Below are 13,711 nucleotides of genomic sequence, written 5' to 3' on the forward strand. Positions count from 1 at the left end.
CACTCAGCCACATCTATGATAACACGCCTCAGTCTCCACTACACGGGCTGGCCGCACCCACCCCCACCCTCACATCTACGGCGAGCGATACCCCCGCGCGCTTGTATCATTAATCTAGATTTGAATATATATATCCCAGGCCAAGCTTCTTCGATGTCTTGGAAGCGCGGCGAATCGTGGCTAGTGAGTGCGTTTGAGGTGGAACGAATGGCGTGGTGACGAAAAGCGCTATCTCGTTGTGCGACGTATATGTTGTCGATACCTCAATTGAACTATCATGTTGGCCGCTCCCATCGGTAGCTTCGATACATTGCATCCAGAAAGTTTTGATCCTGTGACGATGGTTGGATGTCAAGGGGTCGAGCGATTTTGGAACGCAGTTGTGTGAAAAGCACCATATTACCTGGGCTAAATGTAACATTCTGCTCCTGAAGTCCCTATCCGGCAACCCACCACGGACGCTCTGTGGTGCCAGATCCTCCACCCACTGCCACACATCCTCCAGCCGCTGTATTTGCCTCTGCTGAGGCATGATCGGGGGCGCCGAAACCTGTGATTGCGATGAACCTGTCAGCAACGTAGACGGCGGCGGAGGCAGCTGCTGAGCCTGATGCCGTTGTGGTGGGGGGTGTTGTTGTGGGCTGGGACTGTGTCTAGCGTCGACGGGTGCGCCGTGTGCATCGACCACTTTTGCGCGTTGGAACATGGCCATGATGTCGACGGGTTGATTGGCATGGAGTTGCGGTGTGGAGGTTATGCTGTGGTTATGTTGTGGCGCGTGATTTACGTTGGGGGTGTGATTCCTTGGAGCGCTTCGTTCTGTGTATCTAGGGGCCGGAGATAGAGTAAGCATACAGAACAAAGCAAGTAGGAGCATCTTATGCTTCGTACGTTGTCAGCGTTTTCACTATCCGGGTCCGGTCAGATGTTTCATACATCCATAACCCTTGCACACTGTCTGATGTACATAACGGAGACCGTCAGCATTTCTGTCATGGCTTGATGCCGGCCTTCCAACGCAAAACGTACCATCTGGCTGTCGATAGATAACAAACTCCTGCAGCAGCGTGACTTCCATGTCGGAGTTGAGCATGACGGACAGATTTTCGAGCCCTAACCGGTTCATCACAAACAGCCCATAAAAGGGCTCAACCGAGCGCTGGAAGACGAATAATGTGCCTTCTATCCCTTTTTTAGTCTACAGGTGTGATCAGAAGGTCGGTCTCAGTGACAAGCATGGCATATTCGATTTGGCGTCCTCGGTCTGTCCCGTCGCTGCGATCTACGGCTCTCCATGCTGGCTCGAAGCGCCATAGTCCTCCGCTTCCTCCTTCTCTTCCCCGCCTTGTCGTCCTTACCTACCCAGCTTTTGTTCCCAGGGTCAAAGTCATACACGACAACGTGACTCGAACTATCCAAGACGCCGTTGATGGCAGCATCGTGTCTTCGCAGAACGCTCAGATTCGCGGCCAAACGCGCAGCGGGATCCATCTTGGCAACTACGGCCTAGGAATGTTGGTTATGAGCGGGAGTTTGCCGTATGACAAGAGTCTTGGGCCCCAAACTTACCCGAAAGTCTTGAGAACGAATGGAAAACGTTTAGTTCCGTTGGTGGGACAGACGGGAAAGAGGGGTACATGCTCCAAAAAGCTCAGAAAAGCAAACTGCGACGCGAACCCAGCAGAACCCAGCTCTCCCGCTTTCCCCCACGGTTCAGCAGACAAGCAGGGAGCAACTGGGGAGCATCTAGCATGCCCTTCGACACCGTGCGGCAGCTGCCTCTGGAGCTCCTCTGACGGACGGATTACTAGCTATGCAGAATGCCCAGGGCGCTACCGGATGGGGCTGGTCGACCGCCTCTATTCAAGGATCCATATTCACGACGAGGTAACATTGAGTACTCTTTTTCACAATCCTGGAAACCAATCCCAACCGCTTTATTTGGATAAAGGACTTCCAACTGGAGGACGGGGGCCTCGCGACAAACCGAGGAAATTCGGCCCGTTGGTCGCCCTTAGCGTTTCTGAAAATTAGCTGCATCTTAGGCCTGGCTGCGTCGAGGCTGCGAAGCCGCTGCGTCGAGTGGCTTTTGGGTTCATAGCTGGGCACACGAGAGTTTTTACGAGTCTCTCTAGATTTTCGGTCCGGCGTACCTTATAGCTCCGAGGGCCCACTCGCACGCTGTGCAAAACCTTTGCGAAACGCTTGCTTGGTTTTATGCGCCGGAGGTTACGATTTTGCGTAACAGCGGAAAGCACACATGGGCCCTCCCTGCCTCATTTAAGAAACCTCTCTCTGTCGACAAGCAATGGGCTCTTTTACTCGTGGCCTTGGTCGGATTCGCCATCTCTCAACTCTTGTTCGACTTCAGATTTGCGAGTCAGGAGACTTGGAGATAATACGTGAGCTATCGGAGCAAAACTTTGAGAATGACGGCCCGGCGGAGCTTCCTGGATGGAAACAAAGAGAGTGCATTCGAATACTCAGACTCACTTCACCGGATGCGCAGAAGAGTTTGTTTCACCGTAACGAGGAAATCAAGAAGCGTTTCGTGGGGAGCTGGAGATCTACTCGGAGGATGACGAGTCATGGACGGACACAGATTCCGGCATCCCTCAGTAAGTACTTGGAGGATCACCAGACTCGGAATCCTGGGAAAGATCCTCATCAGAGTCTGATGGATAGATAGGATTGGAATATGAATATCACTTGTGGCGATTGTAATCAACCATACACATGTATATACCCTTCCCCTCCAACACGCCCGATATGTCTAGTGGCAAAACGAAAGCACGAGCCTATGCACAACAACTATGACCCAGATGACAGCATAGATACTGGATCTGGCAGGCATGCGCTGAGGAATGCGGGCCGGCGATGCGTCGGTCAACAGCATGCAACCATGGAAACGCTGACAATCCCACATACATTTCAATCATTTGACAAATATAACACTTGGCAAAGCCAAAACTACATAGAGTGCTTAGGCCATACTACGGACGAAACCTATGAACTGAATTAAGACTGGCCGCAGGTGCAGTTCGACTGGCACTGGCAGCCTTGGCCAGTTCCGTGACAGCTGCGGATGGAGAGGGATGAATGCGCGAGAATGGGCTACTCTTTGTGAAGGTTTCAAAACCAGCGATGAAGCAACCTACCTGCAAGCCTCGTTGTGAACGGTCTTGGTGGGACGAGCCGTCTGGTCGTTAGCGGACTGGCCGGATTTCTTGCAGCCGCAGTTCTTGCAGTTCGCGGAGCACTTGCAGACGGAGCCTTCTGGAGAAAGCGAAGTGGTTTAGCATTTGCACTCATCAGGGTCTGAGATGGCCACCTTGTTACGGTCCTGGGTCACGCGTAGCGTACGATGACTGACGTGCGGTGTCAACTTACTGCTGCATTGACAGTCACCCATTCTGATAAGAAGTGTGCTTCTTGAGGTTTGAGTGCGTTGATGTTTGTCGCTTGGTTGTAAGAAAGTTTCCTGCGGAGAGAGCCAGGAGAAGAGCCCACCTGCTCTTATATGCGTTGAGATTCTTGAGGACAGAGGCTGACGCAGGTGACGCTCCACCAAGCTTGACGCGGAAATGACGCCCCTGTTCCCCACACTTCCACCCCACACTTTTCCGCCCTGCTTCGGAACCTCACCTCACCAATCGTAACAATGTACTGGGATCTGTGTTCAGAGCAGCCACACGAAGATTACAGTTTACAGCATATGATGGCAGCGGACGTTTTTTTCACGTGCCTGGTTCATCAGGAGCCTGCTCTAGCTTGGGGCGTCATATCTTGTGATACAATCTATTCTTGTGATTCTAAGAAGACACCTATCCCCCTGGTGGATAACCTGGGGCGATAATGCACCTCCAGATAATGCACCTCCAAATATGCCTCAGAGGCAAGAGCCACAGTCCCATTGCGTGAGCTGCAAGCGACTAAGCCAGAGTTTCCCAATGCCTATATAGTAAAACATCAGATCCATGGCCGGGACAGCAAGCTCCGGTCTTTTGGCCGCCCACTTGCTGTGAAAATTCTCTCCACGTCTTCAATATCATGCAGAGCTCGTTATGTACCGCTCGGATCGTCTGTTGAACCCTCATTTATGAGCGGCGCCAGGTGCGACCGACTATTACTGCGAGAGAGAAAATGAGAGCCCGGATTAGTGGTTAACTCAAATGAAGCATCAAACCACACCCATGGTCTTCCGTAAACTGGTCTAGCGCTCCATCACCCTCTAATCCAAACCCCACCACCCACCAATGAGATTCTTCATCTTCCGCTTCCTCAGCAAGAGCCAGCATACCAGCACCACTGCTCCTCGCCCTCATATTCGCCTTAGTCGGAGTAGCGTTCGCAGAAACTCCAACTTGCGCAGCAGGCGAGGGAGAGCAAGCAGCCGTGGCAGCCGCAAAGCCTGGCAGCCCAGCGGCACCAAAAGATGTCGAGAAAGATTTTGCTCCCGTTTGGTTGTTCAAAGCGGCAAAGATTCGGTTGTTGAGTGTTGCTGTGCTGGCCGTAGAGTTCGCGAAAGCGCCGACTGTGGAAGCAGGCTTGCTGGCGGAGGTGGATGTGCTGGAGAATCGAGACGACCCCGAACTTTGGCTCTTGGTTGAGTTGGTATGCGATTTGTTGCTGCTGGTTTGACCTTTGGCGCGGCGAAGGGCCCGCGCGGAGAGGTGTGTTGCTGATCTGAGGATGCGCATATTTTGCTGCTCTATTGCGAGTCGGGGATGTTAGTGGGTTGTCGACTTCGAAGGGGTGTGATCTATCGAAGGTGATGATGGGAATTTGAAAAAGCCGCGAGAACTAGGTGAGAAAGCAAAAGGCGCTCAACCTCCGAATCGTCAATCACCAAGCAAACCCGCGCGCTGTCAAAAAGGCGGAGAAAGCCAAACCCATCGAAACTTCCCTACCAACACAAACAGCTTGTTCTGAAAATGGGCCAGCATCTTTTCTCAAAAGCAAGGTGACGTTTCCCCTCACAAAACATCGGAAAACGGTATCAAATATTACAGATTGAATTCTTTGCTTGCGGCCCAAAAAGAATCGATTATGTACATCATCCCTTTCATTCCCACCATCTAACCGCGACCACAGGATCTCACTGAAACTGTATTTGACACTTGTGCCTTTGCACATACGCAGCCATGCGTTCAGCAACATCCGCCAAGGCGGCGGCATAGTCTCGAGACCCGGGGTACGATATCTCAGAATGTACGGTCGGCTGTCTGGTATCGCTGGCCATCACTTCCTCAGCAGGCGGGTATAATGCATCGATAGCCGTCTTGACGTTATCGGCACCGTCGATGGACATCGCATCCGGTAGGCTATCAAACGGGCAGTCTTCGCAATAAGGAGTCGACACAACGGAAGGAGACGATGCCGCGGAAAACAGCTGCGGCGAAGGTGAGGCTAAGGGGGCCGAGGCCATGACATCGCTTCCAATGTCCATTTTCGGAACATGTTCCAATGAAAATTTCACCCCATCATCGCTGGCAGCAGGAGAGGACGGCCATGAGCCCGCTGGAGCCCAAGATGACATGCCGGGCAGCGACGAGAATTTGAATGCACCCGGCGACAGTATCGAGGAAGCGCGGTCGTGCACGCATGTCTTCTCAGATAGCAACGCTTCAGGCAACTCCGCTCCCCACTCGATGAGAATGCGAACCACCGTCGTAAAGCCGCGCGCGAGGGCGATACGCAGAGGCAAGCCGTTGGAAGCGCAGGGATCGGCCCCGTGACGTAGTAGTAGTTGGGCAACGCACGGTCGGTTGTTTTCGCTTGCTGCTATGAGCGCTGCAGAGAGTGTGGCACGGGGTATATCGACGGGCTTCGAGGGCTTCTCCCCTAATGGGGGCATGAAGGATCGGCGCTGGCCGAACGATGTGCTTATGGGCGAGGAAGCCGAGGGGAAGGTGTAGATGTGATTGACTCTGTCCGTCGACTCAATCCCCAACAGCATCTTCAAGACATCCTCATGACCCATCGCGGCGGTCTCCCTGACGATCGAAAGCGCCGGAGTGACCCCTCGGATAACCACCAGCTCCCGCACACATCGTTTGGCCGAAGAAAGACATGCCAACCGTAATGGCCACCGATTGTCCAGATCTGGATCGAGCCCCGATTCCAACAAAAGGCGAAGGCACGAAGCAAAGTCCCGTTGCAAGATGGTCTGCAGGATATCGTAGATGATATACGCGTCGTGAGCGCGCAGTAGAGCCGGAGTGACGCGGTTGGAGCCCGCCGTGCTCAGAAAATTGTAGTGCGGGTTGAGCGCAGCACTCAGGAAAGCGTGCAAAGCTGATTCACTGAAATCGTGGGTGGGCAAGTTGAGTTGAGACGGATGCAGTTGGGTCATGACGGCACATCGGTGGTGTAACATCGTAGCAACGAGGTCGAGGCCTAGTATGGACGGCTCTTCAGATTTCCCGACGTACGACCCTCTTCGCCACTGCAATGCGTGGCCGTCTCGCAGTGGTGTGCCGTTCATGTTCCCTGGCCATTCGCTTAAAAGTTGCAGCAGACAGTAATCGATCAACAGAGATTGAGCGCTCCTCGGCTCAACCAGCTCGACGAGCGCCACCATGTCAGAAGGGGAGAGAACCGAGCCTTCGGCGGCTGCACCCGTGGCACGGCGGAACATGCCCTCCAAGTTAGCATAGGAGAAGGAAGGGTGTGTAGCGGTCTCCGGAAGACCGGAGAGATCGAATTTCAGATGGGTTTCGTGGATGTATCGGAAAAGGACGTGCGTGGTTAGTTGCTGCCGTGCGGAGATGGAGCAAGTGAGTGCCGTCAAAATGTCGTAAGGAGCGACCCGTCGGAAACTTGGAGAAGCATGGGTGGACGACGCCGTTGAAGAGCTACAGTTTCGGCCATCGTTCGATCGAGCGCAGAGAAGTAGGCGCATCGTGTCAACGTATCCCGCCGCCGCCGCGTACTGTAGTAGCGCTCGTGTCGTGGCTTGCGTACTTGTGTCCTCCGCAAGTACCGAGCCGGCGTGTATCATCATGTGTTCCTCATCAACAGTCAAAGAGGGTGACCCATCGACGTGCAAAGATTCCGTGCGTGCGTCCAGGTAAAATCCCACCGTGCGAGCGAGCAAGCCGTCATTCAGGATTTGACGCGGAAAATATCGAAGAACCTTTGCCGCTGGTCGACCGCCAATACTGCGCTGAGGAACGTCGTCGATCGAAAGATTTCCGACAATGCCGAATACTTCGGGATACACCTGCACGCACGGCAGCTTGGGAAAGTGATTTTGCAACCACCTCAGGCGCGTTGCTGTTGATTCGGATACGGCGTGCCATGTTCGAGAAGCGAGCACTAAACGGGATGGGTTCGGAACGAGACTGAAGATCTCTTCAAGAAGCTCAGGCGGCAGGGTTCCAAAGTAGTCAATGAGTGTCTGCGAGCAGGACATCGATCGTCCTTCGTCACGGGCAAGTCGCGCACGCTTGAAGATTGGAGTGTCCATCTTGAGTAGTGGAAGTTGCGATATCTCAAGGAATCACCATCCCATGCGGCTCTGAGAGACTAGGTATCGCAGGATGAACAAGAAGATATCGTCTTGTAATGGCGAAACGCAGAACGTTCTCTTCTGGGTAATGGATAGGTCACGGACAGAGGTTCACAAATTGAAGGTCTGAATTTGGGAGAAGAGAAAGGTAGATGGTTGAGAGCCATGATTATGAACGAACAAGATGCCTAATGTGAGAGACTAGGTCCCTTCACCGGTGATCAGGGGACGCCGTCCGACATCCCACCTCAGACTCTCCCAAGTTAAGGCGAGAAGGAAACTGAGCAGCCTCGTAAAATACAACTCTCTCCCCTGAATATAAGCGCCGAAAAACATACCTGTATAGAGGCTATTGGTTTCGGTTCTTGGTCGGTGACCGTTGTGGGTAGCAAGAGTGAAGGTGCTGGTACTGAGTAGCTGCGAGAGACAGTGGGAACACAAATGGACACCGTTGCCTCATGTCCCTGAGTATATGTAAAAGCTTTGGGCTATCGATCTTCCCATCGGCAAAAGGTCTTGACTGTGCCCGCTGCTAAAGTGCTTGCTGGCCCTGATGCAGCTGTGCAAATGTGGGCGATGTGAGGCTGAAGATCGCAGTCGTAACGATCTCATCACGCGTCCCGATCGGAAGCGAATCGGGCATCCTCCGATTTGCCTGTCATCAATTGAGAATCCCTCGATATGCAGTCACATCCCTTAATTAAACGCCCTGCATCTGGGAACGCTTGGATGACGATTTGACCCAAAACCGCGGCTCTGGCGCGGAGAGGGCTGTTCGATCGACCGGATCGACCGGTTCTGGGAGGGAAACTTTGACAGCACACGCAAAAAGTGTCATTCTCCGTCTACACACTCCGCAAGCAGCACTCAAAAAGACTCGCCGATATGCTTTTCTTCTGATTGCTTGACTGAGAAATTCGTAGGAGGAGGTAATCGAGTATCCCGACTATGAAGAAGGCAACCCGGTGAATCCTGGTCAGTCAAACGCGATATACGGGCTCCTCCATGTGAGGGAGGTTCAAAGGGTGATCTGGCAACGCAATACGTCGGAAAGACTGTCAAGCTGCGTGTCCGTGCGCGACTGCCAACAGCGGCGATATGGGAGCCCCCCCACCTCTACTCCTGAGAGAAAACTTGAGTTCGCAGCAATGCCACCAAGGTCTGAAAAACCCCGAGACGTACATAGGTTTCCATCGTAATTTGGAATGATCAATCCCGCACGAGGCCGAAGCTTTACAAACGTTAGAACTGGCACCGATGTTTGCAATCATGAATCACACAGGTTTGAAGACCATTGTCGACATCTGGATGGAAAGAGCCAGTGCGCGGAATAATGAGTGCGAGAAATTTTATTTCTCTCAGAATTATTAGCGGCAGCCCCGCCACGACGAGAGGAGCTTCCCGGGCATCAAACCTTGGAGCAAAAGTGGACGAGATGCAAAATACGCACTGCTATCCTCAAGTCCGGGTATAGTGCCCATTTCGTTGGTTTTGCATGGCTGAGTACGGAGCTAGAATGTCTTCCCCAACAGCGGCGACACCACGACCGAAGGCTTGCATGATGTATCGTTCACAGCAACCCATGCAACTTCAGTGAACGTGGCCGGTACGAGTTTGAGCTGTAAGCGATTTCCAAGTTTCTGAAGAAACCAATAGAGGTACTGGCCCTAGACCAAAAATGGCAGTATGGGACCGATTCCAGACTGGATCTTCTATTGCTTGATGAAGGTATTTCGAATCAGTGCAAGTAGTTGGGTCATGCGATTGAACGTTTTTCCGTGTTCGTCGTTCCAAGTAATGCGGAGGGCATCGATCCAAGTAACGTAAGGAGTAAGGCATCGTCCAAATAATGCGGGAAACCGAGGTAATGAATCTGACATTTCGCAAATGAACGCGGAAAGGTGCAGGTGTGATCTCGTTTCACACACCCTTCGGTAGATCTATGAATTTCGAGAGTGCGATACACAAGTCAAAGTGCGCAAGCAACTCCACATAGTTGTTACTCCACACCACAGCTTAAATGGGTCGAAGCCTCTCCGGACTGAAATGCTTTGAACGAAAAAGATGGACGTACTGTGTATTCCCGCTTGACATTCCGCAAGGGTTGCATGAGGTATGTACAGTATGTAACCTGAGAGATGAGAGATCTCCTGCGTCCTCTCCATTTCTCTTCAAACCCCTCCCCGCAAATTCGAAGGTCGACGACTTGAATTCTTTTTGCAAGACGGTGAAACCGACGTGAGGCTCCACAAATTAGGGCAAAACCCATGTGATGGCAAAAACGCTCCATTGTGCTGCTCCGATAATACGTAGTGTTACGTCATGACTTGTATGTAGCCTTAGGATGAACCCAGGGATATGGCAATTTGGCAAAGCCGTGGGTTGTTTCCGAATGCTTGGTATGTGGGATTGCACACCAAACGTGGCTGGACCCTGAAAAAAGTCTTACCGTCTTGATTTTAAGCGTTCCACAGAGGTGACCATTATCAACATCACCGCTGTGTCTCCGAGGTGGAAGCACACGGCCGACGTATCCTTTTTGTGCGGCGCTAGGGCGCACCTTGCTGTCATCCTCGAACGAATCAAAAGAGCGTTTTTAGGCAGCAGTATGTTTTTTCTGGCCATCCGCACAGCGCCAGACCCTCTGTGTTATTCATAAATGTATCATCAGCATGCCACCTGGCACCTAATACGGTCGCCGACCGACTCAGAAACACCGAAACCCTTGCTCCGGACGAGGATCACCTCGAAGAGTCATCATGCATGCGCGGCTGAATTGGGGAACACTCTCCTTTCCGGCTTCCGGCGGCTTGAAGCATGAGCAAACCCTTGTGCACTGGTCCCTATGACAAATCGGCTTGGACGTTTTGATAGGCAATCCTGGGGATCTTCTTCGCAATCTTTGTGCATGCTGATGGCGCCAGGGTCCATTTAAACGCCTATCGTCGCAAATCTGTGATCAGCATCCGGGTCCGTCGTCACCGGTCAAAGTCAGCCTCTGCACGCCTCTTTTTGGGGGCCGTATATATGCGCTGCATGGTTCCCGACAGAATGTTGAAAGAGTTTCCACTCTGGCGGCTCTGAGCGTCGGATTTGCCTCGGTGGAATAACTCAACAGGTGTGCAGTCTGGCATTGTGTTGGTCTATATAGCACAGCTTGAAATCGATACAGCTTCCGGCGGGTCCTGCATCTCAAGGCTTGAAATATCCCGGAACGGACACGCGGTGAAAAGCTTGAAGGATAAATATCCCGCAACCCGTCTCCGATATACCTGTGGCGCCGCTTCCGCTGCTGTGTACCGGAGTTCAACCCATCCACCGCTCCATCTTGAGACAACGAGTAACGGTCCTCGGAGGTTGCGGCAGTACCAAGCCTGCTTTCAACATTTTTCCTGCTGTACGTCATCCCGTGTAGAAACGGTAGAAACGCTCGCTGCCTGGCTTGTGGCGAGTCTGGCGACAGAGCCGATAGTGACGATACCGGTCCGAGCACTCTTCGTAAGTCGTATATGTTTAACGGAACTTCCGCTATTTCCACTCCATTGACCACGCCGTTACCGAACACCAGGCACTGGGACAAATAATCTGTTCCAAGATTCGGTAAGATCGTGGTCCGGGTGAATACTATATACGCAGAGTGGGAGACATGACGCCATACTGAATCATTTTGCCCATGACCATGGATTTTTTTGGCAGTGGTACCGGATATTTCGGCGCACACACTTGAAGTTATGATATCTGCATGGTTAGATTTGCTGCATATACGTAACAAAGGCAGGTACGTAATACGTGTTGGCGTCGGGCGAACACACTTGCAGGGGGGATCTGCAAGCCAGCCAGATCCAGTGTGACGACGGGCGACCAAGCACAAGGAAGGACGATGCACTACGAGGAAGGCTTTTCTTTCGGCATTCAAATGCAGCCGGTGTTTCGCCGTCTTCCCTACCATCCCCCATAAGCTCTAGTTTTTGCACATATATATAGCCACTGACCATCCCGCATTCGTTCTTCTCAACTCTCCGCACGGTTTATCTCCGTTACCTTCGACCACAGACGTCCCCTTCTCAATTCAACGTCCGCAACCTCAATCGCACACCCGCACCATCAGCAGCATATTCCTTAAAGAGACGCAAGCATCAGCAATTTTCGTTGGGGCGGCAAGTTTACAAACATACCCATAAGTTATCGCAAGATATCCGACGAGCCATATCCCGAAACAACCCGTCACTTACAGTCCAGCTACCAGCGCCGATTTTCGAGAAAGATCGAGAACGAGTTACACCCCAAAGCCAGCAAATCCACCGAAAATGGCGAGCTCCGAAAACTACTACATACCGCCTGTCAGCAGTGGCAACTGGAACTCGTATTTTGACAGCGAGTCTATCTCGTCCAACTCCTCAATGTCCACCCGCTCTCCCTCACCAGTACTATCCCCAACCATGTATCCTCCATTCTTTAACGACGACGATGGAGGCTGGTCAACAGATAGCCCATCTCCACAATTCACACTGAAAAGCCTACCACGATCACGAGGCAGCAGTCGCCGTGGCTCCACGTCGCCACGTCGAAATGGACACATACAGCGTGCCACGTTCCGATGGCAACATTCTCCGACGGCGTCTATGGTGGTGGTGACGGGCACCTTTGATTCGTGGACGCAGAGCATACAAATGAAGCGGGATCCTGAGTGCGTAGACGAGTGGATCGTTACCGTGCCACTCGACCGGCGAGCACGACAGGTCTTCAAGTTCGTGGTGGACGGAGAATGGCGGTGCTCCTGGGCATTCCCAACAACGACGGATGAATGCGGCTACGTCAACAACGTCCTCGAGCCCAACGCTGACTGGGCAAGCGAGCCGCACTGGGATGCGGAGAGGAAGAGCTCGTCCATAACACCGACGGGCGACGAGCCATGGTCGCCAACCGCGTCTAGCCAGTCCGCAACTGATATCGCCTGCCTGCCACCGGCTGTGGTGATGCAGTGGATGATGGCGGCACGTGGGGGTGAAGAGGATGATCTTGATGAGGACTGGTCCGATTTCGGGACAGCCGCCCAACGCATCCCGCGCCTGACTATATAGTGAAGTGTCGGACGCCCTCTGGCTTTTCGTGGTCTTCCTTGCTAGCATTGCGCTCCTCTGTCCTGGAATGCAGCGAGAATGTTGACCTAATGTACATAGATCCGTTTCCACTACTAATCACAATACTGCAATGGATAAGCATTTTTTACTACATTGGCGTAATAGCCCACTTTGCTTCCGTTTGCAATCTGATTTAATGGCCTTCGATACGCCAGCCCCCAAAAATAAGACGCTGTATAGACAACGGCTCCTGCGGCGTTGCCCAGTGACTTCCATTCTCACTCAGCTTCCTCCACTCGGGCATGCAACAGACCTTCCTCCTTCAACTTTTCCACCATCCTCTTCGCAAAAGGCATATCCTCCTCCCTCACCTCCCTTATGGTCTCCAGCTCATCTTCCTTCCCGCTCTCTTGATCCAACACTCGCTGAAAAGACGTCACAGCCAACGCAGGCTCCCCGAACCCCATCTGCGCCCTTCCCAGCGTCTGCCACCCTACAACCCATTCCGGCAAAACCTTCACAACCTCCTCCGCTTCCTTGACGGCGCGAAACCACTCTCGCCGCGCCATGAAAGTTTGAGCGCGCATCTCACGTAGATAGGATGTTTCCAAAGGCACATTGAATTTTAGCGCCGTTTGAAGGGACTTAGAAAGAGAGTCCACAAGGCTTAGGGCTTGCGACCAACGCGAGAGCGCATCAGCATATCTTCCAGCTTCGGCGAGCGTTGACCCTTCCTTTGTGAGTTTGCGGAACTGGGTCGCGGGATCTACTAGGAGCGGGGCGCTTCCGGCACGTGCGAGGGAGTATGTCGGGTCGTCTAGGAACGAGTTTCCGTTCTGTTCGTCGTCCGGGTCGTCGAATGCCGAGAACGGGACAGCTTCCCGACCAGTGACCGCTGAAGCCGGCGACCGCCGCTGCCTCTTCCCGTCCGTCTTCAGTGAAAAGGCGACCGGTTGTGCGGCCCTCTTCTTCCTCTCCATCTGCTGACCGTTGGTTGGGCAACCTGCACAGGCAAGATTCTCAACCTTTCAATTGCCTCCCAAAGCTGCCTCCCAAGACCTGCTCACTTGTGCCCAGTGCCCCGTTGAAACGCGTGCGTGCTTTGTTGCGGTGCGTT

At 52.9% G+C, this 13,711-nt stretch overlaps 5 protein-coding genes across 5 annotated transcripts; 1 reads left to right on the plus strand and 4 right to left on the minus strand.

Moving 5' to 3' along the window:
* Positions 1–50: 50 nt before the first annotated feature.
* On the minus strand, positions 51–1,677 carry EV422DRAFT_22075 (uncharacterized protein). Its single transcript, XM_053065464.1, has 6 exons — positions 1,363–1,677; positions 1,030–1,198; positions 892–958; positions 404–827; positions 263–332; positions 51–180 (listed from the first exon to the last, which is right to left on the minus strand). The coding sequence occupies exons 1-5, from the start codon at positions 1,489–1,491 to the stop codon at positions 276–278; spliced, it is 846 nt and encodes a 281-aa protein (XP_052930263.1). The 5' UTR covers positions 1,492–1,677; the 3' UTR covers positions 51–180; positions 263–275.
* Positions 1,678–3,295: 1,618 nt separating this feature from the next.
* On the minus strand, positions 3,296–7,471 carry EV422DRAFT_502737 (uncharacterized protein; the record flags this gene model as incomplete). Its single annotated transcript, XM_053068295.1, has 7 exons — positions 3,296–3,343; positions 3,391–3,481; positions 3,511–3,640; positions 3,825–3,932; positions 4,071–4,129; positions 4,192–4,686; positions 5,139–7,471. The coding sequence occupies 7 exons, from the start codon at positions 7,469–7,471 to the stop codon at positions 3,296–3,298; spliced, it is 3,264 nt and encodes a 1,087-aa protein (XP_052930264.1).
* Positions 7,472–10,403: 2,932 nt separating this feature from the next.
* Positions 10,404–11,611, minus strand: EV422DRAFT_22611 (uncharacterized protein). The gene has a single exon (XM_053065518.1). It carries the CDS (start codon positions 11,460–11,462, stop codon positions 10,473–10,475), a length of 990 nt encoding a protein of 329 aa, XP_052930265.1. The 5' UTR covers positions 11,463–11,611; the 3' UTR covers positions 10,404–10,472.
* Positions 11,461–12,733, plus strand: EV422DRAFT_22436 (immunoglobulin E-set). Its single transcript, XM_053065496.1, has one exon. The coding sequence runs from the start codon at positions 11,821–11,823 to the stop codon at positions 12,592–12,594; it is 774 nt and encodes a 257-aa protein (XP_052930266.1). The 5' UTR covers positions 11,461–11,820; the 3' UTR covers positions 12,595–12,733.
* EV422DRAFT_22340 (uncharacterized protein) lies at positions 12,734–13,711 on the minus strand. The gene has a single exon (XM_053065486.1). The coding sequence runs from the start codon at positions 13,572–13,574 to the stop codon at positions 12,873–12,875; it is 702 nt and encodes a 233-aa protein (XP_052930267.1). The 5' UTR covers positions 13,575–13,711; the 3' UTR covers positions 12,734–12,872.

Source organism: Fimicolochytrium jonesii (genome assembly GCF_025526975.1).
Source record: "Fimicolochytrium jonesii strain JEL569 chromosome Unknown EV422scaffold_1, whole genome shotgun sequence".
Lineage (NCBI taxonomy): Eukaryota > Fungi > Chytridiomycota > Chytridiomycetes > Spizellomycetales > Powellomycetaceae > Fimicolochytrium > Fimicolochytrium jonesii.

Bases quoted from the DNA above. Each gene is read 5' to 3' on its own strand.
- EV422DRAFT_22436 (XM_053065496.1), top strand. From the start codon at position 11,821: ATGGCGAGCTCCGAAAACTACTACATACCGCCTGTCAGCAGTGGCAAC.
- EV422DRAFT_22075 (XM_053065464.1), bottom strand. From the start codon at position 1,491: ATGGATCCCGCTGCGCGTTTGGCCGCGAATCTGAGCGTTCTGCGAAGA. The intron at 959-1,029 runs GTACGTTTTGCG...TATGTACATCAG, and splicing joins TATCTATCGACAGCCAGATG to ACAGTGTGCAAGGGTTATGG. The intron at 333-403 runs GTAATATGGTGC...CCATCGTCACAG, and splicing joins GAATGTTACATTTAGCCCAG to GATCAAAACTTTCTGGATGC.
- EV422DRAFT_22340 (XM_053065486.1), bottom strand. From the start codon at position 13,574: ATGGAGAGGAAGAAGAGGGCCGCACAACCGGTCGCCTTTTCACTGAAG.
- EV422DRAFT_22611 (XM_053065518.1), bottom strand. From the start codon at position 11,462: ATGGTAGGGAAGACGGCGAAACACCGGCTGCATTTGAATGCCGAAAGA.